This window comes from Haemaphysalis longicornis, unplaced genomic scaffold (assembly GCF_048455015.1).
Source record: "Haemaphysalis longicornis isolate Haplotype H1 unplaced genomic scaffold, Haemaphysalis longicornis Haplotype H1 scaffold_7, whole genome shotgun sequence".
Taxonomy (NCBI): Eukaryota; Metazoa; Arthropoda; class Arachnida; order Ixodida; family Ixodidae; genus Haemaphysalis; species Haemaphysalis longicornis.
Window position 1 is genome coordinate 119871731 of NW_027526422.1, and position 26458 is coordinate 119898188.

Genomic DNA, 26458 nt, shown 5'->3' on the forward strand with positions numbered 1-26458 from the left:
TGAACTTACCACACTAGGCACGCGCCGACTCAAGGATTCCATGAAATTGCTTCACTGTTTTATTCCCTCAGTCTATCGCATGTCTGACAATACATACATCTCATTTGCCTCGCCGTCCATTACTATCACCACCTTAATATCAAGCCTTACCATTGTAGAGCCAACGCATTCAAATTTAGTTTTTTTTTCTTTCACTGCCGAACTCTGGAATGGACTGTCTAGTGACACTCGTTCCCTTCCGCTGGAAAAATTTTTTCTTGACTTTTCTGATTTGTGTTTATTGTTCTTTTGTTGTATTGCTCTGTTGATCTGTTTAATTGCTATTTTTTGTTCTGTTGAGTGCCCACTTCTGCCATAGCCCCAAGTGGGGCCTGCAGTATGTACAAATAATAAAATAAATAATAATAACCCACATCGCGGCAACTGGCGCCCTTTCTTGCAGTTGCAGCAAAAAGCGCATGCAAGAGCCAGCTTGACGAAAATTGCAACAAAAGCAAAGCAGGGACTATAATAGGTGTCCGCGGCGGCGAACAAATCACGCAGCGTCGCCGTGTGCTGACGATAACTATAGCTTCCGAAGGGCTTTCGGACACGAAAGAAAGAGTGAAAGCGTTTATCGGCACCGTTGCAGGGCCCCCTTAGGTCTTCTGAAAGGTTTGACCCAGCCTATAGGTTGGAGAGACAAAACTCACGCCTTCGCCATAGAGCGACTGATCCTTAACAGATGCCACTCAATGAACAGTGGAAGCTAGTTAGCCCTAAGTCCTCCCGGGTCGCCACTAATACCACGAACAAAAACAGTAGTACGGCTTAACCGATAACAACAGTTGTAGTAAGACCGGCTTGCGGGCTCAATAGGGCTAATTGAATAAAGAAAGCAAACGACTTCAGGGTGCACCCACTAATGAGCTCTTACTTTACCCCTTAACGAAGGCTTGTTTGTTCCAGTCAACTGAGACGCAACTGAGTCAGAAGCAGTCGATTCAAACTAGTTTTTACTTTCCAACAAGATTCTACGGGCGCAATCGGAGTGCCAGGGGCTGCAAACTGTACCCCTTTCGTAAATAAGAACATTTTTCCTCCAATAGTTTTGTTGTTTCATTACTAACCGCGTCAATTCGCGCAAGAATACTGTCTGTACAACTTTGCCGGTGGTGCTCTGGCAGGTGAGTGAAAGAGCTTACTTCCAGATTCAGCGATCCCTTTAGTTAACAGTCAATTAAGGTGCTAGAACTCATCTCCGTATGCCAAACCACGCTTGCTTTTTACTTCGAGCTTATTACGTGCAGCGCCTCACTTCCGACGTCCCGCCGCAGTAGGGTGTAGAAAGCATCGCGTCGCACAACGTGACGATACGTCACTCCTCCGGCAGTGATGTGTAATGCTCTGCTAAAGGGGCAACAACCGCTTGTATGACGTTCCAAGCAACTAGGCAACGAGCTCAAAGTGGACCGCGCTGACCTCCTTACTTAACGGCTATCGGCGCGTTGTTGAATTCGAACAGTCAGGAAATTGGCGCTATACTGACGTCAAGTATAGTTTTAGCAGCGAGAACTACATCCGCATCCAACCGTAATACACGAAGCAGGTAACGGTGAATGGTTTCCCATGATCTGGTTCCCTTCCTTGTCAATCTCCGGGTAGCTGTGAGCAGACCCAGTGGCATTGTCCGTCTGTATGCGTTTCCAAGCAGGGATCGAAAAAATAGCGCTGGCAACAGCAGGCGACGGTTTTCTGCAGTTGGTTTAGTATTTCATTTGCTATTGCAAAAACCATGCATCCATGAATTTTTTTAATAAAGGAACACTCAAAATATCACGTATGTATTGATTTTCTCCCCTATATTTGCGTAACGTCTTCTTGTTCAACAGTGTTGACAAGTATGAACATTGACACCGGACTTGGACGTTTAGATTTGGCTGTGGGTATATAAGCCTATTGCTCGGCTCCTAATTCACTTTGGCCGGGTGACTGAATCGAGCGACAGCCAGACAGCCAGACAGAGAGACATACAGACATACAGAGCAAAATTTCTGCGTTTAAGTAGCCAAAGAAAGGCTACCGTCTTCAAAGCGACTTGACATTGCACAGCGGGACGATATTAATTCGAGCTCCGTCGGTATGCGAACGGGGGGAGAGAGCGAGTCGACAGCGCTCTCTGCGTCCGTACAGCAGCAGGTAACGGTCAAGCGTGTAGCCTACCACTTCCACCTCGCCTTCCGGTGAAGGCGTCTTCCGCGAGGAGGAGGAGTAGAGTGTGAGGAGGACGTCCGGCGGCGAACCACTGCAAGACACAACACCTTCCCCTTCCGAGAAGGAACGGGGTGAGCAGGGACGTCTTGGGCGGCAAGCGAAAGTGGCGAGGGACGCAGGAAGAAGAGAAATAGCCCCCGCACGGCACGTGACCGCCGCCGCCGCTACGGTAGTAGCCGCGGCGAGGGAAGGGCGGCGCGGTATAAAAGCATTTTGGCGTCTCCCAGCTGGCCCCGAATTGTGGTGACTCTCGCTCAGAGCGGTGGTGGACCTAACTCGTCAGAGACGACCACTGCCATGTGCTCCCGGGTGAGTGGACGTGCACCTTCCTCTGCCCCCGGGCCTACTCGTCCGTCGGCGATCACGCAACACCGCCTACACCGGCCGTGCCGTGATCTCGGTGTTGTACCGTCCGCCCGCATCCCTCCGCTCCGAAGCCGGATTGTACGCCCGCGGCCTCGCGCATCCCGGTTTACTCGAAGCCCGTTATCGCTTTTCTTCCGGAGGATGCGGTCGGATGAGTCGCTCCTCTCCTCCGGGATGCGCCCGTGCGGCGAGGGAGGGGGCATCCGATGCAACCCGTTCGAACGCCGCTTCCGAGATGCGCTCTTCCCCGCCGATCTTCTAGGCCGATAGGTGAAGTGTATGGCTGGGGGTGCTCCGATCATTCTCGGAGATATTCAGTTCACATTTCGCCCACCGCGGGCAGCGTCTCTGACGCTTAGTACAAGAGCAAGTTAGGTACTCTGTTTAGGGTTGATAGTTCAAAAAAGCAACGGCGCCGCAAACTATTTCGCCAAGGGGTGTTCCTAGACCAGATGATTCAAGTATTTAAAAAGCTATTGCAACTTTTGGTCTGCGAGTATCAGTCGACATGTATTAGGACAGATCACTTGTGCCCCATTTCGCGTGGAGTTGAATTCTAACCTCAGCCACCATCTATGCAGGCTTTTCATAGTTGGGGATAATTAATTGAGGGAGGAAGTCTTTCGGTTAGGCGAGCTGTAGTGGTTATTAGGTTTCCGACATACTTGCAGACACGGCCGGCCGTGGGCCATGCGTAACACTGCCCCAATAACGTCATCCGGTATTCCAACCCCCAATACATCGATTCGTGGTTACCTCAACCAAATATGGTAGGTCTATCGGTCATGATTACCTGTAAGCGAAGTGGTAATGCTGAGTTCATCTAGCCAACGCCAATCTCCCCGTTTTAAGCTCCATGTGGTGTCCGTGGCTGAGCTAAACGAACGACATATGCATACGAGCTCAAAGTGCGCGTGGTGGAAAACGAAACTGCACTCTGTCTTGCTGACAAAAATATTCGCTGAGCCAACGAGAGTGAATTCTTTGAGACTGTATTTACAGAAAAAGTAAGGTCTGACGTTGTCACAGTTAATAGTTATTAACGATCTTCAACTACAATATTTGCAGTACGCGGGAAATCCGTGACGTGACACTCAAGTTATCTCGCGTGTTTGTGCTTAGCCAGACACTTGAAAGTAACCCATCTATTGGGAGAACTCTGAAGATCGACTCTTTGTTGCTTATAAAAAATTCTCACGCATAAAAACAAGTGCTTATAGATGATCGGGCATTCCTCTTGTTGCACTTCACAGTCTTCCTATTACTCGCGATATTTTTTTTTTCACGTCTAAGTGCAGATAATTATCACACCCTCAATGTGGCTGTACAAATTCCCGTGCTTTATTTGTAACCTCACATTGTGGGAAAGTACGTATTTAAAGGGCAACTTTCCTTTTTAGTGCTTTGCGGTAGGTAAGGAAGGGTTATTTTTTCCGATCGACAAACTTCCAAAATACAGGGTTACCAGCATCGCAGTTACTTAGATGCACACTGCTCACAGGGTGCTTGACTTCTCGTAAACCCGTCGGGGCGTTCAACGATACCGAATGGGCCGGTCGTCCTCAAATAGCATTCAAGCCCCCGCACCAATGGCCGGCATTGTTCGGGAGTGCAACCTCAATACGGGTTTGGAAATCAGGGTATTGTAAAATCAAATACTTATTCTGCGATGACATTTTAACAAACGGTTTTTTTTTTCATGTCATTGACGAAATGTTTCACAGACGCGTGTATTTATTTTGAGATGATATGAACAACCGCGCGTGGAGAATAAGTTACCCTGCGTTTGCCCGTGGGTTAATATTTCGTAGTAAAATGTAATACGGCCTGGAAATAAGAGCTTTGCAGCGAAAAAGCGAAAAAGCTTGTTCCACCAGCATTTCAGCGCACCATTTGCAACTGGAATTATAGTAGTGTTTTCAATGAATTGACATCTGATAAAAATGATATATGAAAATGAAGGACTACTTTTCAAGGGTGGCGCGAATTTCAATGCCAGTATAGGTTAAAACTGTTTGAAGTTACTGAACTTATTCCTTCATTGTTTGTTGGCATAGTTGATTTATTATAGTTGGTTGACCGGGTTGGTTTGTTTGTTGGTTAAACGCTGTTATTGAGCTTTGAGGGGCTCCCAGTCGATCTCTAGTCGCCTATTCATAGAATTAATCGTTTCAATCAAGCGTTCGTGAACCCTCTGTTTGGGAATGTGTTAATCTGCAGTTGTATTTGAGGGACGATCCCGCTGAAGTGCGGCGAATTTCCGTGTCTGGTGGAGTTATAACTTATAGATATTATCGGGCGGTGGGTACTGGTTGGTTGATATTGTTCATTAATTGTAGCTGGCTAAAGTTATGCAATCGATTAGCTGTTTCATAGAGCGTCAAGCAATCAACCTGTGTTAGTATGTGCAGCCCTATGTCGTATGTATGTAGGCACAATGGGGCACACCATACTTGACCGTACGTCAGCTTGATATATGCAAAATCTGCAAATAACTAAAGAAGCCGCCCTGGACTTGGTGGCCGGCGTTTTGAAGATAGACCAGTATATATAGCGCAACATCCATATCCTCGCCATCCTTGTAACAATATACGCCACAAAACGAGGCAGTCGAAGATATATGTCACTCTGGTCAAAAAAAAAAAAGGGGGTGGGGTGGGGGAATCGTAAGAACCTTGAAGCCTACGCGTTTCCATGCAGTGCCACTTCATGCGCTGATTTGTAAACTACGAACTCCGTTATGAATTTTCCAGACGTTATACTTCACGAATACAAGCGGAGCAGTAAGTGAAGGCAGTCCAGGGATTTGACGTGGAAAATTTTGGCCGCTTCCAAACTGTGCTCTGCCTTGGCCAGAAAAAAATTAAAATGACACCGCTAAATAATAAAGTTCGTTAGACTATTTCAAAGGAACTCATCGTGATGAACTTGTCGAAACAGTAAAAGCAGTGTTCCTAGCTGCAAGAGCACACGCATTTTCGCGCTAACGGTTTATTAACGATTTGCATAAAGAGGTACCAGGGATGAAGAGGTACCACGTATGCGCAAATTGGTGCCTGGTGACCAGTTACAGCCCACGCGGAAAGAAACTATCGGTAACAACGCAAGGGAAAGGAACGATGATATACAGTATTACAATGAGGGCTAAATCTCCCCATAACCTTCACTATAAGTATGCCTTCTTTCGCTTGGTCTAACGACAATCGAAGTCTAGCGCGAAGAACGAACAGGGTCGGGCGCTTAATGACAGAACGCATTGCATCACCTCCATCTCCGGCGCAGGGATGAATAACCGGGCTGCACTACTCCACATAGGCGTATGTGTGCGCGCGGAAATACTACCCTCACGGCAGCGCGCACAACGCGGAGGGGATCGGCGCAAGTGGTCCAGCGAGCGCCGGCGCAAAGTGATAATTCGCGTGACCCGAATGTATCAGCGGGGCCACGTATTTCTTCCTGTTTTCGTTTCGTACCGACACTGCGATGAAAAGGGGAGGAGACAGAGGGAGGCACTGTAAAATAGGCGAGAAAGGAGAGAAAAATTTGGAGAGCAGTGAGGATAATGACGAAGAAAAAAAATGTATCAAAGTTGTTTGGGAAGGTTGGCAAAGAAAGTAAAATGAGCAAGTAAATGGGTAAAGTAGGCAAGGCTGCGAAAGTAAGTGCGTAGTGAGTAGCCAGCTTGGTACGCCGTGCACCAGAGAACGCCATCACCTCCGAGAGAAAATGGGCTGCGCACCATTCCATCCGCCTTCTTAACCCTTCGCGGCCACTAAACAATGGGCCAGCCAGTCGTTAACCGCTACTGGTGGCCGCCACCGAGCCACGCACAAGGCCCCGATCACTTCCCCATTAAAAAATAAAAATAAAAGTCTTTTGAATTTCCCGCTGTTTCAGCAGCGGAATTTTTCATCACATCACAAGGCACGGGAACTCCGCAGTCAACCTCCACCCCGTAACTCGGATATCGGTGACGTCAACGAACTGTTGACGCCCTTTTTTTTGTTGGCCCGCCGTAGCTTGCCCTATAGACGGAGTTTGTCGGCAGTGCGTGCGGTTTCGACATGCAAGCTTCTTCCCTTCTTCCGCTTTTCTTGTTAAGCGCACGACAAGTTGTTAAGCGCACGACATGCCTCGATCGCCGGCGGATCAAATCGCTGTCCAAACTTGAGATGGTCGTTACACGTCGCGCAGACATCGATTAAGTACAGATTGCGTTCCGCGGCGTCCTTCGGGCGGAATCGAACGACCGGAATGAGGGAAAGGGAAAGGAAAGAAAGAGGTTAAAGGCAGATGATCACCAGGCGAGAGAGAAAAAAATCTGAAACCACGCTTGGCTGGGTGAATAAAAACGTAGGCACGAGATGAGGCTAATTAGTGCGCGTTTCCTCCTTCACTGTAGGGCTGTGATCCCACAGACGAAACGGCCTTGGTCACGCCCCTTGGGCAAAGGAGGCGCAAAAATGCGAACACGTTTGCACGCCGCAACCAGTTCGCACGCTAATGCCCCGGTAGTAGTTACGCCTTCTTAACAACTACTACCGTGGTTTCACCATCTGGAAGAAGAAAAAAAGAGTACTCAAAGAAATGGCTCAACAAACCAGGGTAATGTCCGGACATTGCTTAAAGAATAATCTATCATTAATACGAAGTTATGCGGGACTCATGAGAGCATGCGAAGTTTTTCGACAAGGCTTAGACCGTAGCTCGGGGATCTTTAATTTTCGCTATCCTAATAGAAGCGAGTTAGCTAGGACGCGCTAAGTTCGGGTCTATCTATGGGCCATATTTCAGTTACCGTGATATTCATCCGACATGTTTCATAAACATAAGTTCATGTCCGAGATGCGCGTCGACTCATCTGGTTGAGGTCGGCTTTGCACAAAATTTAAGGGACTGTTGATCGGACAACTGGGGCATTTATGGTAAGGTTGAAGACAATCTGGTACCTGGGGAAATTATTCACCCCATGACATCACGGCAAGCTGTGTCTTGTAAAGCCTCTTCTTATCGTCTCCGGTTAGAGTCAAGTCCATCACACGAAGATCCGTTTTTTTCTCCCATTTTCAACGGTATACAATCTGCATTGCGACGATACTAAAGCACAAAAATATGCTCGGACCATTTTATTCGGAATTTTATCTGACATACAGGATGGCACAACAAAGCTTTCTGCGGAATATTCAACATCTTTGTCAACGTCAGATGCGCGCGTTCTGGGAACCATACCTAAGGCTCCTCGTGTAGTTCTCCTAATATTCCTGCAAGGATTGGACTTTGCACTTGCCAAAAACATTGACGGATTGACCGAATTTTGGTGGAGGAAAAGAAGAGAAAATTTATTTGGAACCAGTCTGTACTACAGTTTCAAAATTTTATTTTCTTACTTCTGTCGCCAAAAAAAAAAAAAAAACAACTATGAACTCGTTAGTTTAATTGCAGCTGTTATCAAATGTCTGTGTATTTGCACTTTGTTTTTCTCTTCACTTTTCTGGCTAGAAGAGTTTCTGTTATTTATTTATTTCCTTCCATAAAGTAGTATTTGAGTGAGACAACACGCAAACTAAAGCTACTCGTATATTACATATAAAAAAACTACCTTACCCTCTAAGTAAGCACTGTTCCAACGGATAGCGTACTGCGGTTCTTCAGCGGTTTTCGCTTGCTTAGACCACCGTCTCAAACATTGCCAACTTTGGCAGAACCGCATGCTTTAGTGATGGCATACGTAGTGGTGTAAAGACGCCTCGCTCGCGCTGTTGCACTGAGCCATGCTGGGCGAAATGCATAGACATAAATCTTGGAAGCTTTTTTTACATGGCGAGGCAGAATTCTAGGTTTTCTCCATGTTCCGCTCTCAGCAACCCTTCTGCAGACTTCCTCTTTTTGGACCTGCACTCGGCCTGAAATCTATCTTCCAACCCCCTGGGCGAAACAACTAGGAAGGTAAAAACAAGAAGAGGTAAGCGGGGTAAACGGGCTATTTTTCCTGATTTTGCGTCCCCGTACTCGGGATACTATCTGATTCGCAAGAACTGCTCCGGACAGACGCGGAAGTTAATCACTTCTGTCCTACCAGTCGGCCGCGGCAACTGGACGTTACACATGGCGGCGCTGGGCGGAATTTTTCTTCGGAAGCCCGTATGGCAGTCGCACTGTTCGGCTCACGACCTGTCACAGTTGACTTGAGCGCCTGCCTCAAAACACGGTATAGATCTCGAGAGCCGCGTACGTTGACGCCACTCCAGTGAAATAAAAAAAAGAACAAAAAACCGCTAAAAAAACATATAAACGGTGGCGGAATGAACCGAGCGAACAATCGTTCCGTTCCGGCTGGATAAGCCATAGAATTAAAGCGGCAGCTTTCAATCTTGCGAAAAAAAAAAAAAAAAACAAAAACAAAAACAAAAAAACCATACCGGTGCCGGGGAAATGGGGCGGAGAGAAAATAACAGCCTCCCGTAAGTTTTTTTTTTGTATGTGTGTGTGCGGCCAGGCGCTTTTAGAGTGCGCTGCATAAACCCGGCACTACTACGTGTAGCTGCTGTACGAGACTGGATTTTATAGGTCTAGGAAACTCTCGCGTGAAGAACATTTGGCAGCGTTGTCGTTAGAGCGGCACAAACGTCGCCAGCCGGAACTATAAAAAAAAAAAAAGTAAACGCCGGCGGAGAAATGTCGGTACGTGGGCACGTTGCACATGTTGTACACCGACACGTGCCGAATGCGTTCCTGTTTCGGAGTGACCCGCAGGGTACAAATGCATCTCGTTGGTTCCCGAGAGAAGTTTTCGCAATTACCGGCCGTCAGTGACCCTTTTCGGCTACATACGTGAGAAGGACGACTTGAACGCGTGCTGTACGCGAACATGTGCGAAGCCGAGCGGCAGTTCAAAATGCGCCGAGATGACCCGACAAATGCATACCCGTGTGCTGGAGCGTTTCCTCTCGTCGTGTGAACCACGGTCTCTTCAAGAGGTTCCCACTTTTTCCCTATTCGCAGGCCTAAGCAATGGAAACTAGAGCACCCGAATAAACTTTTCCCGGAACTTTACGAAAAGTTCGTACACGCGACAAAGTTTTCATTTTGTTTCGTTGAAAAGCTCCGTCTGAATGCGCGTGTTTTTAAACTTCGGCAGAGCAGGTTTGGTTGCGACGACGATTCTAGTGACGTTGTGTGGAGCGATAGATCACACGAGTGGAGTTGCACCGTGCATATGTGTGAACCTAGAAATGATTAAATTCACTGGACGCGCCTTTATTGCTGGTTTTTAGGGTCTTTCGCGATATATATCGCCGATGGCATTGTATTACGATTGCTAGCCTGGCTCGGCCGGTCACTGCCTAACTCTTTGGCAACGTTCTTAGAGGCGGCAATGCAATCTTCATCGTCTGACGTCAGTGATGGGTGACCAGGGCTCTGTAAAGCAAATCCTATTTACAACGAAGTCCTCAAGACAAGGAAATGGCTTCGCTAAAGAGGATATCGTGAGCTCCATATACACTGTATTGGAGACCATGAAATACTTTGATTAAAGTGACTAAACGATCTCGTTATAGAGAGCGTTTACTGTATCTTCCATTACAAGAACACGCCGTTATTATGTGCCAGCTATATTTAACACTTTGCCATCTGACTTTTTTGCGCATGCCTCGAAATATAAACTGAAAAAGGATTTAAGGCGCATGCGCTAGTGCTTTCCAGAGATTTCGGGAATGCCGAATGGTTATCTGTTCTTGGTTGGTACTGCGTACTGTAACATATATAATTTGTTTTTAACGCTTGTCGCCTGCCAGGCTCTGCCTGACAAGCCCGTTGCGGCTTAGGTAGGCCTGATTATGTACATGACTTCTGTTTGACTAATAAATATTATTATTATTATTATTATTAATCGAGAAACTCCTCACGTCCTCACAACTTCTTTCCTTTGGGCGTCATGTGGCAATTCCGCTCCTCTTCTAGCGCCTGTTCGACGTTCGTTTGCGGGGAGACGTCATTAACGCCGCAGAAGTGCCCCTTCAGCGCGAAGAAGGCGTGCCGGGGTTAAATTACGGTCCTTCGATTCGGCTGGAAAGCGGCACCTTGACCGCAATGTCGACGCTATACTAATCACACGCGCGCGCCGAAAGAAACTACAGAAAACATCCGGACGAATTCCCACTTTCGCACCGGCGTAAGCTTGCTTCGACGACTATACACTGGCCCTGATTGCGCGGGCGTTTCCGCAAACCTGGAGGGAGACAGGGTGGGATTTGTTTTCGGTCCGGTCGGGGTGGTTGGCGAACACGCCCTGGAAGGGAGTTCGCGGGAGCGGCAAGGTCGACGTAGTTAATCAGGCTGTCGTCGTCTGCAGCGACGAGTTGGCTGTGGGCTTTCGTTGGTGGCAGGATGTTCGCGTGGCGAAATTAAGGTCGACATTGCATCGAACGTGTCACTTGTCACGTTTAACGGAAACGCGTCCCTTGCATTCTCGTCGCCTTTCCAACAGTCGCGGAATAGGCGAGTAGTTGTGCGAAGCGGAGGCGAGGAAACAATTGGTCCTGATGAGCTGTTCCAGCTGCCGCGTTTGCGTGCGGGACGCAATTGACGCTTACAGGTTGGGCGTCGGCGTGTGCGCCGAGAGAAAAGAGGCTGACGAAGAAATCGACCCCCAGAAACACGACGCTTTGTACGCTGAAATAGACACGTGCATGGAGATTTACGTCGGTACTATTGATGCGTAATTGAATACGCGTTTATCGACCTTTTCTAAACTGATGACTTCGGGTAAACAGTCCGAAGCCGCCGCTCTTGCATCGGTTGGATTGTCTGTTCACTTTTTTAAAAAGTCAGTTTCCCAACCAACGACTTATACGGCTGATGTACTGCTGACAGATCTCCGTGTATTCAGGATACGAGGAAATGAATGCACGAATACATAGTTGGACATGTACAGACAGGACCGCAATTTTCGCCTCTGCATTCTTTAAATATTGAGAAGGACCCTGCCGAACATGAGCTTATTATGAGAGTGCTGAACGCTGAACAAATATACAAGCCGTAAACTTAGTCCAGCTTCGATAAAATGGCGGCGCATATCATGGAAGAGTTGGAAAAGCAGCTGCCTAGTGGCCTTAAACATTTATCCAGCGGGTAAACATATAAATAACCAGTATACGAAACGTAGCGTAGCTTCGTGACATAAATCTTTTAAAACAAACAAACAAAGAAAAGTAATGGTTCTGACGCGAGTGCATTTTGGAATTAGTATAAAGGAATGGGTCGCTGGAATTTGAAATAAAGCGAAACTTCCACAAGGTGAGCATAAGGCCCTGGATAACATATGGTCACGTGGCCAAAGAGTTTATTGGAGTGAACTTGTGCTCCCCTAACAACTCAAAATAATACAGAGGCAGCGAAGCAGCGGTCAACAGATTAACTTGCGCAGGCGAGGATCGTCGAAAGGAATGCCGCGACGTCTGTGTGCAGGCTTTTATCTTTAAAAACAAACGATAAATAAACAAACCCATACGTGGTTCGTGGCGGAATTATGATGCCTGGACATGTACGTGTTGTAAGCTGTATGTTTATAAAGTATAAAATCACAATAAATATGACTTTTACTAGCAGGAAACATAAGTGATGTGTAAAGAGCCTTTCGAAAATACACGCTGTTCCAAGTGAGCGCAGAACGAGGGCATGTGTCGGCTTGTATTGCTGCTTGTTTGCGCTACCCGCGCCTCAATATCGCTCGTAACTTAAAAAAAAAATCTTGAATTCATTACTTAAGAACATTGGTGGCCCTTCTGTAACGTTCAACGTACGCTCAAGAACAACAAAAAACAAACAAAGCAGTAGAATCTCCGCGCGCTACATCTGCAAACATTGAGTTTCAGCTTAAAGCCAGCGTGAAGTTAAAGAAAAAAGAAACCTACGCACACATGTGGATCCACGAATGGATATGGACACACAGGCACGCGCGCGCACACGCGCACACACATACACACGTTCATACCCAGGAACTGTTCCCCTACAATATTTTAATCCTGTAACTGTTACCGCTTGATCTCTCATTATCTACATTTTTCAAGACCAACTGACCTGCTAACCCGGAGCGCATGTCCAAAAGATAAGCCTAAAGGAACGCACAGAGGCTCGGAGGATATCCCGCCGTCCTTCAAAGCGAGCGCGATACGCGGAGGTGCAAACTGTTCGACCTGTAGGAGCACGCTTCTGGAATGACACGGGAGCGAGAAAACGAGAGCCCGCCGTGCGAGGGGACAGTTTAGCGGAAGAGAAAGCAGCTCAGGAATTTCTCGCCACGGGCACCGACGACCAGCGTGACGGCCACTCTCAGCCGCCCCGGGCTCGTTATCGAGGACGTAACGGCTGCAGGTCAGGGCGCCATTAACGTCGGGGCCCCGATTAGGGGACCGGGCACGTGCCTATTTGTCTCTTTCGCTCACTTTGTTTTGCTTGCTGACGCGTATGACAACGGTCGCCTACTTTGACTACGCTCGCTGGCTCTGGGCTGCGCGCGGAGAACGTTCGGAAGAGAGCTATCTAGCTATGCCCGTTGTATGCGGGAGAGAGAGAGAGAGAGAGAGAGAGAGAGAGAGAGAGAGAGAGAGAGAGAGAGAGAGAGAGAGAGAACATTTTCTGGACAAGAAAGGCTTGAGGCGTCTGCATGCTTTCTCTGTTAATTGGTGCACGTATGAACAACGCGACCACGACAATATGAACAAGACCACACAAATAGCACGATTTCTTTAAATGCAATTCAACTTGACGCGTGACTTAATTACAGCAACGAAGTTGGGAAATGTGGCTTTACAAATATGCCAATACCACGCCATTATTCGACCCCCAGGAACAGTTTTTTTTTCATTTTGCGTGTTTTAATTAATATTTTCGTGTTCACATTTCATTCGTCCGTGACTATATGGTCTATAGCGCTTGTCCTTGTGTCATTCGTCTTTTGTCTAAATTTGTTGCGCTTTAAATTTTCACCATGGAGTACCAACTAGCTCGAACCCTCACGTTGTTAAGTATATGGTCTAACTGACGCTGCGGGAAAAATGGGAGTGGTTGCGGAAACGAAATGAGAAATCGTTACAGAAGACAAAGTTCGGGGTTTTTTTTTTTCTATGAGGAAGGGAAAGGTTCTGACAGTGACGTACAGGGAGATCCCAATGGCCATAGATTAGCACGCGAAGTAGCAGTGGGCGAAGGTTGTACCAAGTCGTCCCCAAACCACAGCCCATATTGCCATTCATAAAGGTAGTAAGCAAATGTTCAATTTAGTGCCATTCTGTCTGTTTTTAAAGCGAAACTTTCTATGCCTAACTGATGGCGACCGTCCAGTCACAAAAACGCACTGTAGGAAAGCCAACTCTACAGAATGGGTTTAACAAAACGATGATGATGATAAGCGAATGCACATAAATCGGCTCAATAAAAAAATGCTTGCAGTGGCTAGAATCGAACCTGGGTCCTTCACGTTTTGAAGCCGACGCCTCTCCGACTGCGCCATTCCGTCCCGGTAGAAGCAACTTGGATTTAAAGCGAAGCTTTCTTATTCTCACTAATGGCGACCGTCCCGTCACCAAAACTCTGTGAACCCTACAACCGCAACGGCATCGGACGAATCCCTCACGAGGAAGCTGAGCGTTTCAATTATTGGTGTCATTTGACAAAGGGGCGTTAGTTTTTTGTATTCTTTGGACTGGGGCCGTGGGGGAGTGGTTGAGAGGAAATAGTGTGTCTGGTCGCACATTAAATATGGTCGTACATCAAAGCCTGTTAGTGTGCAACGTGTCCTCTTCCCGTCTCCATGCAAGGAGTCGGCGTGAGCGCCTACTATTAGGTAGCCGAAGGGGGTGGCCATTTTCTTCGTTCTTTGGCCGTTTGTTCAGCCGTTATTCGAATGCGTATAAGACAGAGTATAGCTATGTCTGTAACAATATTTTACCGGAAAACAGCCTGTCAGGATATCGTGGGTGTTCAGTTGTCCTTCGGCGCTTCGTTTCCGTGGCTTCCGCACCAATCCACGCTTAATCCGTTAGGGGTATATCATCCTCTTCTGACATATGCGTGGGCACAGATGTTTTGAATATGCCCTGGAAAGAGAGCGAGAGGGAGTGGGGAGGGGTCTAGAAACGAGAGCGTGGCTCACGAAGGCTACAGTGCAACTTGAAAATTCGCGAAGAAAGCTCGATACGGCGGTATGTGCCTGCGGGGCTGTTCTCTATGTAGAAACCAACTTTTCTCCGTTTCACTTTGGAACGGGGCGAACGCAGACTTCGTGACTCGTTCTCCGCACGCTTTGTTGCTGCCCGTGTGTTTGGCGAGTGACGACGAATAATGGAGCGCGAGCTGTCTGTAGTTTGCGAAGTGCGCGCGGGAGAAGCGCTTTATTTGCACTCGTAATGGACCGAACTTGTCTGCGGAGGCGAGGAACCGCGAGAGAGATGGAGGGTTAGAGAGGGGCATCGCCAACTTTTAGCCCCCCGTGCCATTATGCCGTGGAAAGCTTAATTATACGCGGCAACGGCGCCGCATATCTCAGGCAGGAGAGTTTGCGGCAGTCGAGACAAATGCGTCTTTCGAAGTTCTGCAGGGGATTCTTTCCGTTTGAAGAACAGAGGAGGGGGTGAACGTAACCAATAAAGCAGTAAATTCGCACGTTAGATGCACAGCCGAAGCGGCCTTTCGATAAGTGCGGGAAGTATAGATTGTATTCAACCTCCAAATATAATAGCTCCTGTGGCAACTATCAACGAGAACAATTTGGGTTTTACGTTTTCATACACTGACGAGCAGAACTCGAAACTGGAGGGGCTTGCATGGGCTTATAGGTGAAGGCTCCCACAAGCATTTCTGTGTCTTCAGCAGGGTGTCGAACCGGAACCGGAACCGAACCGAAAACCGGAACCGAACCCGAATTTTTGCCCGGAACCGGAACTGAACCGGAACCGTATTTTTTCCGCCATTTTGGAACTGAACCCGAACCGGAACGAATAGAAGGAACCGTTCCGAACCGGTTCCGGGGCCTCATAAATGTGATTTCTAGTTTTCCATTCCGGTACCCTACCTTGCGTCTGAAGATATTATGCCACTCGCCAGACAGAATCATGAAATATTTTGCGTGTCTGCAGTTCACAAGGCCCATCATGTTCTCTTCTAACTATTGCCCTCAATTTAATGTAAAGTTGTCCGTATATACTATCAGTTTGCGCTAGGTACTGCCCATCTCTCCCAATTATCTTTTACATTTAGCATAACTTAAGTTATAACGCATATTACGAGGCAACATATCATGAAATATTCTTCATGGTTTCTATCTACATGGTGTTTAAAATTGTGTAAAGTTTTCAATGTGTTGTTAATTCGTATGCATCACTGCCCGCTTGTGAAGGCCTTCAGGGACACCATCAACAATAAATCCATATCTTTCACTTATTCTAGTTTGAATGGGCAGTTATATACAAACAGCACTAAGACACAAACACTCGCAGTTCTAAAAATTAACGTCAGTTTTTCTTGTATACACTGCCGTTGTGTCCTTTGGTTACTGCTCTAAGAGAACATGAGATATAAAAAAATGGGGAATTCTAATTTACACTTTTAAAGTATATTTGATAGCATTTTCATGTTATTTTGAATTTGCTCAACCGTAAACTTAAGAGGCGAATGAATTGAAGTCGATTAGTGCGGGTTAGCGAGTAGACTGTGGTGAATTAGTTAGGTGAGTGAATGAGCTAATGTGAATTAGTGGGACTGGTGTGTTGATTAATTTGGATTAAAGGAATTAGCGGGTCAGTTAAGGCGGATTCGACGGTCGGACCAAACATGATATCTTTGGTGTCCTTGGCATTTGGAAATTTTGCAGCGATCTCCTTCTCGACCAATCAGAAAATTTTGTCACGCACAAAGTAGCCGCAGAATTATGTGACGACCGCCTGAATGCTATAAAAGGTTTTTCTTTATGCCCGTATTGCGCTATTATGTTGTTGCTATATTAAAATTGACATCTCGCACTAAAGTTAATAACTAATTGCCTAATGCATATTTTATATTCATCAAAGGGTTTTCAAAACGTGTGTATATATACGAGGGGAGACAGTTGGAAAGAAACTAAACTCCAAGAAAAAAAGGGAGGAACGATCAACTGGTTTGATGCAAGAGACGCCCGATAGCATTCTTCAATACCTTCTCTTTATTTGTGTTACTGTTCTGCAGGCTCCCACAGGTGTAGCATATCAACCCCCGAACACAGCCCCCTCTAAGCTGAGGAAGCGGCGATAGCACGTGCGCTTAGCCAAAGCGGTGGCAAAACTCTCATAACAGACTCTTAGCAGGCGTGGTCCAACTTTGCCAACGGTCAGTTGTATGTTACAACACTTCCGATGATCAATCAGAGACCACCAACGAGGCCAGTCACGATTGTATGGGCACCAGCTCATACTGGCATCCCCGGCAAACAAGATCACCAACCTCGTGGGTCGAGATTTGACTCGCTTAGCCAGCGCTGATGAAGCCCGGCCCGAGTGCATGCATCCTGCACTCACAGACCAGGAAGTTACTCAGCACTATGGCCTCTTCTGTAGAGCGTATTCTTCCCCGCACAAATCACTACCGATTAACCAGAAAAGATTACTCCTCACCCTGTGGGCATACACCTTCCCACACTACACCAGACTTCACCTCTTTGACGGAACACAACTCTCTCCATTTCGTTGCTTCTGTGGAGAGACTGGGAACCTCATACACATAGTAGGCGGCTGCGACAAGTGTGCCGTAGATACATCCAACCTGCACGTTTCCATAGAGAATTGGGAGACAGCCATGGCCAGCTCCGGCCTGGAAGATCAGTTGCTCTTGATGGAAACGGCTGTCGATTCGGCCCCCTCGAATGAGGACGCCTCTCTGAAACTTTGACTCGATTGAATTAAACTTCATTTTCTCTCTCTCTCTCTCTCTCTCTCTCTCTCTCTCTCTCTCTCTCTCTCTCTCTCTCTCTCTCTCTCTCTCTCTCTCTCTCTCTCTCTCTCTCTCCAAGTGATCATTACTGCTGCTTGTGACTTCACTTGGCTATCATCTTTCCTAGAGCCAAATCGCTGTCACCAGTCGCTGAAGGGCCATTAGCAAGTTCCTATCTCCGGTGGTTACCTATCCAATGCCGTCCTATACACGCCGTCCAATGAGTCTTTAGAGCCATTCTTTCTTTCGAACAGCTCTGTTAGCAGATAAAAGATGAGCAGAAGGAAATTTCTCTAAATGCCACCTGCTACGCTTGGCAGTCGGCGCCACATACTCGTCACACTACCATAGAAAACATTTTGCAGGTACAGTTAAAGGAGCTCTTCAACACTTTAGATAAACTCGCCGCTGTGGCTCAGTGGCTAAGGCGTTGAGCTGCTGAGCACACAGACGCGGTTTGGATTCCCGGCCGCGGCGGCCGCATTCTGATGGAAGCGAAAAGCGAAAACGTCCATATGTCCGAAATTTCGGCGCACGTAAAGATCCCCAGGTGGTCAAAATTAATCCGGAGCCCTCCACTATGGCGCGCCTCGTCGTCGTCGTTGCGCCGGCGCGTTAAACCCAAGAATAAATAAATAAATAAATAAATAAATAAATAAATAAATAAATAAATAAATAAATAAATAAATAAATAAATAAATAAATAAATAAATAAATAAATAAATAAATAAATAAATAAAAATGACTAACTAAATAAATCAACACTTTCGATAAACGCTTTCACTCCTCTTCGCATCTGGAAGCATTGCGAAAACTATAGCTATTGCCAGCACAGAGCAACACTGCGTGATTTGCTCGTCGCTGTGAATACACCTTCCGTTTCTGCTTCGCTTTTGTGGCTTTTTTTAAGTGGCTATCAAATGCGTTCTATTCTGCAACTTAAGGAAAGCCGGCAAACAGCCGCTACACCGCTGTAATGACGTCATTCAGCGGTCGAAGAACGCGAAGACCGGGAAGGAGAGAAAAATATTTTGAGCAAGTTTCTATGTTATCTGACGAGGAGAGAGCAGTAATTTTTGGCTGAGGCACATTGCGACCCCCTAATCTAATGTGTTGGTTGACTACTTTCTGCAAGGACTCAATATTTAGCAAAAAGTTGAAAAAAGTGTTGCAGGGTCGCTTTAGTTTGGCGAAGACAAAATATTTGGACAAAGAAACCTTCATTATGACTTTGTTGTTATGCCGACTGGATAAGGAAACGAAAAACGAGCGCAAAAAATTAACAGAAAAAAACACGCCTGCTTTTTTTCTTCGAACCCGCTTGAACCCGTTTGAACCCGTTTGAACCGGTTCGAACCGGAACGGAATGGTGCTCTGGAACTGAACCCGAACCGAACCCGAAAGGCTTGAACCCGAACCCGAACCGAACCCGAAAAAATTCCGGTTCGACACCCTGGTCTTCAGTTGCTCTTCTTCCGTCCTCTCCGTTTTGCGATGCCTTCCCTCCCGTATCCCGTCTGTTTTCCAGAAAAAAAAAAAAAAAACGCAGTCAATTACCTCGCGCGCTCTTGTACATTTCCAAAGGGAAAAAAAATCAGCTGTGACGGCATTAAGAAGGAATTAAGTGGGAGACCAACCAATGCACGCCTCCGTGTCGTCGTCCGGCTGTCCCGACGCTAGAGCATAAAGCCCTTATTATCAGGGCCGTGGGTTCGAGTCTTACGTTGGGCGCAGTTCGTTTGTTTCCCCTGAAGATGTTAATAAAGCTAGTTCGAGATCACTCGGTACAGTTTGCGTTCCCGTCACCCGGCTAGCTCAGTCGGTAATGAGACTCTTAATCTCAGGGTCGTGGGTTCGGGCCCCACGTTGGGCGCAGCTCATATTTTTTTTCTTTTTTTTTTTCACTGATAATATAGTCAGTTCAAGACAACTCGGTGGAGTTTGCGATCCCGTCGCCCGGCTAGCTCAGTCGGTAGAGCATGAGACTCTTAATCTCAGGGTCGTGGGTTCGAGCCCCACGTTGGGCGCGGGTTTTTTTTTTTTTTCTTTTCACCGCAGCATTGCATGTATTTTGGAACCACCTTGTGGCGACCGAGCTCCCTTTGCCTGGCTAGCTCCGCTCCTGCGGATTATAGGTGCCCCCAAAAGTAAACGGAGCACTGATTGGAGATTTTGAGGGAATTTCTCCGCCATGTGCCCAGTCAGCAACCTCTGAGTGACTTTTCAAGAAAGTCATTCTAGAATAAAATTTAGCCGCAATTATTCTATTTATGCTTGCAGCCGCATAAAATAGAAATATATTCTAATTTCACGACGCCGTCATCCGTTTACTTTTTGGGGCACCTTTACATTGGTTTCTTTGTTGCTGCTCCGTGGACTACCAATTTATTTCCGTCGACATGCCTGTGCGTAAAATTGGCCGCGTGTATGCCCGCTTCGCTGCAAATTTCGTCGACAGGCGATGGTCTCCTGCCACACGGGGCACCTCTCCACATGTGACCCCTAACGCTCTTCCTCTCTCCTTTTCGCTCATATGATGAATCCGGTAGACGTTCGCTCGGTTCAATTCAATTTACTTTCTTTCGCACTGCTCGCGCGACATCTGCAGGACATTTATTGTTGCGCCTGTAACACCTCGAAACGACAGTTATTGTTATAGCGTTCGCCTTGAGTCGCATGTCTACGACGCCATTTTAGCGCGTTGTTTCTTTTTTATTCACCATGGTAAAAACCAATACAAAATGTGTTCTTCATTAGAAGAACCCTGGTACTGTCGGTTATGTACTTATATTTTCCCTGAAATACGCCTGAAGTTTCCTGTGCATTGAACAATGTGGACATATATGAGCCACGGCAGGGATTTTAGTGGCTTGGAAAGGTTTTGTTTATGCAAACTTTGGGCTCAAACGTTCTTTCTGCTGTTTTTTGGCTTTTAGACAGACAGACAGACAGACAGACAGACAGACAGACAGACAGACAGACAGACAGACACAGAAAAATTTTGACGTTCAGGTTTCGGTGGAAAAAAAAACTAAACAAAACAAAAACCCACAAAGGAGCTATAACCACCAAACGGTAAGGAGTCGCTGCTAAAAGCTCGGTATGAACTGCATCTGTCGTTAGCATTCTTCTTGAATGAAACCAGGCGCAAACGTAACAGGACGCAGAAAGGAGTACTCTTCTTCGATGCTTCCTGCCTTACGCTGTTACAGAACACCACGCTAAGGTGTAAATTTTGTTTGGCTGGGACGCGCTTTGGGGAAGCGATTGCCTCTTATAACTGACTCGTGGTTAGCATTCAGTTCTACGGCCAATTGTTTGACGAGTGGTTTCCACAAGAGTGTCCAAATTTCTGCTGTTGGACCCGCTTTGAGGTCCCTTGCATCCGCATAATGTCCTCCTCCTACACGTGGTCGGCTTTCCTTCATCACGCTTACGCTTGCGGCGAAGCGTACTTTAGAGGCGTCAACGTGGTATTTTTCGGCACGTACGCCGGGTGGCAGAAACGTTCTATGTATCTCGCTGACAGCTAATGCTGCAAAAAATGAAAAGAAACGAGACATGTTAACCTCTCACCCAGTAAAAGTCAAAATGCCTTTTCACGCTTTGGTCGGCCTTTATGTATCATTTCTGTCAATTCGCACTCCTCAATCACGCGATGTACTGTCATCGCTCGCCGCGCTCGCGTACCATGCGTCCAGCGCGGGTAAGTGACCCTGATCGACGATGAAAAGGCAGTAACCGCCGTCGCTGCCGTTCCGTTTTGACAGTCCGATTAGCGGAAAATCGACGGGGAGGTCGGCACGGACTGACGGGGCCGATTGCGCTCGCAGGGCGGGGATGCGTTGAGACAATGGGGACGCCGCAGTGGCGCAGTGCGTGAGCACGCATCGCCATCGATGTGGCCACTTCCGGCCGGTGCGAGCGTTTAGCGGGGCGGCTGTAATCGAGAGCGTAAACTGGGCTCCCGCGCAACTCGTCACAGTGTTTACGCTTTCGATCAGGCCGGCGTCTCCCACTGACCTCTTCCGGCATCGCTTAGCGTGGCTGCGAACGCGATAGAAAGAAACAACACGAAGGGTTCCGTTATGACACTGAGGCTTCGACGGAGGCCCGTTCGGTGGGGGTGGAGCATGACAAATAAAACGGCGGATGGCCAAATAAAAAAATAAAAATGTGAAGGCGCTTCGGCTGCACTACGAAAGCCTCGTTCCCGGTAAAGCGAGTTTGTTCCAGCGTCATCGGCGCATGACGTAAGAGACACGTGTATGACAGGGAAGGGTGCGTTCGCTGCGACAGAGCGTGTGACGTGTTGATTGTATTTTCAGCGACTCCCAATAAAGGCGTGACTTCCTGTTCCGTTTATGGTCGGTAACATGAGATTCTCCAGTCAGTCCTCCGATCCGGTCGACATCTGCTCGGTGTTGAGCATTATATACATTGACGGTGAGTGGCGGATGCTCCCCTATAGCGTTGGCGACGCAATAGTTGTAAGGGTTAATGTGAAGAGGGCAGCCACATTTGCACTTGAGCCATTTTCAGTTGAGGTTTAATGCCTTGCTTAAACCTGTTCCCCATTGTCACGTATTATTTTTTATATATGTTTGGTCGGTGATTAGTTAAGATAACATAAGCTACTTATTCCTCTCCGTACAGTGAAAAATACAATACGAGAGGGGACGGCAGCAAAAAAGCTGCCCTTTGCAGTTTGAGCCCCCGTTACGTCCTGCATGAGGCAACAGCAGGGATGTAGCGTGCAGAGACGGAACGACTACATTAACTCAACATTTTTACACTATAGTAACGGTACTATCAACACTGTACATTGCTATAACAAAGAAGTAGCTATAGAAAAAGAAAAACCTATGCAAAGCAAAACTAGTAAACCGACAAAGTGGTAACCAAAAGTACACGTAGGTCACCAATAATGAACAAATTCGATTAAAACAATGGCTCAAAAATGTACATCAGTTTCGTTAACATCTTCTGTGCGCAAAGAGTCGACAGTAGTTTTACTCCCTGCATTCCACTGGAAATACGTCGCCCACCTTTCCTACCCCTCTGCTTCCATCTAGATAATTCTATTCTCTTCCCTGTGACAGTTCTTTCGTAACAGAGTACAGATGTGGCAACAACGTTACGTGAATTCATTTAAGGGGGCACAGACCACCTCACGAGAAAACGGTAATGCGAAATTCCAAACACCAGAGCGCGGCGAATAATAGCGACAACATCAACAACAGGAGCTGTCAAACTGCCTCCGTACTCAGATCCGGTCAGATGGTGATGGAAATGTCCTCCGCCTCCTTCGACCGCGCTTAAGCCGTCACGTTCACTTTTCCGCGCCGCGTTGTTGTTCACAGAATTCCTTTTCCCTCGCGTTCAATGTAGGTCGGTCGGGCTTTCCATGCCGTTATTTTCTTTTTGATTGCGGTATACATCTTTGCTTTACGTCTCACTTGCCGTTATTTACTTCCTTTCGTCTTATATCTCCTACGCCTCTGGCTTAGCTGCCTTTTTGTAAGCCAGTTTCTAGCGCACTTCGTACTTTTGTTTTTAACTTTGTTAAGGAACATGCAACAAGGCAGGCTCGGTTCCTGAAGGAAAAAAAAGTAGGCGACAAAATCTACGAGTGAAATGTGAAAAAAAAAGATAGTACTCGGCAGGAAAGAAATCAGGGTTGCTATGTCGCGCCTGTTTTCGAATTCGCGCTTTGTCGAGTTGGAGCCGTCGAGCTCCACTGATCCCCGTTCCAGGTCGCTGGATCTAACAGGCTGATGTTGGTCACCGTTGTGTCCTGCACACGTCGCTTGGTCCCCCTAGCGGAAGGAGGCACAAACAACATGGACGTACTAACTAGAACGACGTATTTTCTCTCTTCTGTTGTTGGCAGTTACGGAGCTATGTCGATGGGAGAAAAGAAGGATGTACGAAATCAGTTCTTTAATGCTGTAAAAGTTTCTGTCCGGCGTATCGGCAATTTTTTGTGCCTGTCTTCCGTCTAGGCAGACGTCACGTAGGATTTCAACTTGGCATTGTCCGAAACTCCCGCGCTGCAAAACCTTCAACCCTCCTCCAAACGCAAGCTTCTTCTCCTACGTCAACCTTCATATATTGGCACCCTCCACGTTGACTTTTATTGCAAGCTACTCTACAGAAAAGACTCTAGGGCGAGTGGTTGAGAGCTGTGAGTCTGATCTTTTCATCCCCCACGGCTTCTCCCCTCTTCTCAAGGGGCTTGCTGTATCACTGTTCGAAGTAACCGCCTTCAAAATGTGTCAAGCCACAAACATCCTATCCCTTCTGCTCCCACTTCCCCCAGTTCATCTTCAGTCCACCTGACCAAACGAAAGCTCTCTCTCTCTTTCTTTATTTCTTTCTCTCTCTCTCTGCCTGCGTCAATCTTACCTGAAAATCCCGTCCCTTTTCTCGCTGTTGCTATTTCTCAAGTACAGAGACGGCGATCCGGAATGAGCAGAAGGGCCACAGTTCCCGAGAACCCAAGGACACAAAAGCACACAAACATTACGTGGACGCAAATGCAAATGACAGCAGTGTTTATTTATTCTTTTTCACGAGCAAGAAGCTTAGGGGGCCTCTAGCTCCGTACAAACGGAAGCGACGGTTTTCCCACAGATTTGAGAACAGCTCAGAGCGCGGGTAACGACCGGCGTGTAAGAAGAGCCTGCGATAGCAGCTACAATAAAACGCTGTTGCTAACGTGTTTGCCTTTGTTACCCAGTAAAATACCGCCGATTAAACAAGATCGCCCTCTCCGTCAACCCATTTCAACCACATTGTCTCACTTAGAAACTGCGCCAGATTCATACCACCGCTGGCATCAATATGAACCCGGTATATTTCAGCACAAACGATAAGAGTAATTGTTTTCGCTCATAGTTATTATACTTTACCGCCTGCCATGACAGTCGTGTCGTGATAGAACACTTTAAACTTCCTCAGCGGTAAAAAAGCTGACCATACGGCGAGATGCCCACCATCAACCGGTGAAAGTGTACTCTTTTATCTACGAACACAATATTTTGGTTTTTCGAAAAAAAAAACGGAAAGAGTAAGCAGAGAGCGCGTCCAACAAGGAGATAGTAGACCCACGCGCCACACTTTCTCCGCGCCTTCGAACCGTGTGCAACAACGGGCCAACTTTTCCGTCACTTCACTGCACACGCCCGCTGATTGCCGTCGCGGCCAAGCGAATTGCTCAACGGGCTCGCCGTGCGACCGTTACGCAACGGCCGAGGACACAACCCTTTATCCGCGCCGTGCGCCGAGTGCACAGGACGGAACCAGGAATGAGCACAGTGGTCAGCCCGGATAGCGGGCTTGCCGGGCGAGGACCCGGCTTTTCCTCGCCAACGAGTGCGACTGCCTCGCCGGCCGGGGTGTTGGCGGCTGCCCAGCCGGGGAAGCGAGACAGATTCGAGAGAGATATGTCCTCGGGGTCGCCCGCTGTCTGACAGACCGGAAGCCAGCCGTGCAAGGAGCGAGTTCGAACACGAGGGTCCCGACGTCACTGGTCGATGTGCTGCTCTTTCATAACAGCAGCTGTGTATATACTATACACGCCAAATAGGTCCTTGAACTAGGAATGACAGCTGTACGCTTACAGCATAAAAGTGCCCAACCTGTCATCGTCACTGACGTGCGCGCGTCTACACGAAAGCGCACACGCCCAGCGGTTGGGCGAATGAACGCGGCCGCTTATTCTTAGACGCGGACGCATATTTCACCGCTGGACAGCGGAGTGAGCGGCGTCACAGCCCGAACAGCGCGATCATTGTAATGCCCTGCCGGCCCATGTATATACAGGGTGGCCGCGTGCCCACGGGGAAAGCGACGGCGTTGTTCCAGATTCCTCGGCGTGGCATTCACCGGCGGCGGCGGCAGCGCTATCGTGCTCGGAAGGGCGGCGGCCGACCTCGGAACCACCGCGAACGCTAGCTGCCCGCGTCCAGCTCCCGCTTGCTCTTTTCTTCGCACCTATAATCCCGCTTCCCCGCCGGAAGGTGCTTGGCGAGCTCGAAGACCGCCTGGACTGCACCGGGCGATGGATTGCGACGAGGAAGGCGAAACACACGTGTGCGCCCGCAGTTAACTCTTACGTCGACGCTTGAACGGCGCGTATACTGCCGTCGCTGGTAACTGTGAGCCATGTGAAACGGCCAGGGACTGAAAGTGGACATTGGTTTACGGTCAAATGCATCCCGAAAAGCTATGGAAACCTCTTGAAGGCACGCCTCCCTGTTCTTTGCACACGGGAGAGATTGTCTCCGCAACAAGAAGCTATAGCTGGAGTCTTTTCCGGGGAGTATAAATGGTGTCAAGTTTTCTGACAACATTGCTTTTGAAACACAAAAACTGTCAAGGAAACCAATGTTACCACCTTTGCGGCTAACGCATAAATTTTCACTTTATATGTGCATACAGTCTCTAAGTCGAAACAGGCGAAACTGCGAGCGAAATTTCGAGCTCTTTTCCCAATTATAGAGCTCTTGCCCCAATTATAGCGTCCGAATTGAATTTTTTCACCGTCTCGTAAATTCGTCATCATCATTATAATCGTCATCATCATAGCCTGGTTGTTCCCGCCGCGAGACGAAGACCTCTTCTCCCAAAGATCGCCGTCCATGTCTATCGAGTGCTAGCTTAGTTCACCGTACCCCCAAAACTTTCGCAGCTCACCCCTGCATCGAGTCCTTGGCCGTCGTGCCGAACCATCTCTGACTCTCGTAATCAAGACGCTCAATACACACGATCGCGAGCGTCAGACGCCGGAAGAATCAAGATGGACGCGTGACACATTCACTAGTTTCTTTCCGAGTGGTTTGCAACGTAGCGTGCCGCAAAGGGCCCGTTTTTA

The 26458-nt window shown here is 47.7% G+C and overlaps 1 protein-coding gene and 1 non-coding gene across 2 annotated transcripts in view; both read left to right on the forward strand.

The window, feature by feature from the left end:
* Nucleotides 1–2330: 2330 nt before the first annotated feature.
* Nucleotides 2331–26458, forward strand: part of LOC144146892 (uncharacterized) — a 70645-nt gene continuing 46517 nt past the window's right edge. Inside the window, exon 1 of the mRNA XM_077678850.1 lies at nucleotides 2331–2562. Coding sequence (XP_077534976.1) covers nucleotides 2551–2562 — 12 coding nt within the window. The 5' untranslated portion in view covers nucleotides 2331–2550. The remainder of the gene's footprint in view (nucleotides 2563–26458) is intronic.
* Trnak-cuu (transfer RNA lysine (anticodon CUU)) lies at nucleotides 19535–19607 on the forward strand. The gene has a single exon. It is a non-coding gene; the product is annotated as a tRNA-Lys (tRNA).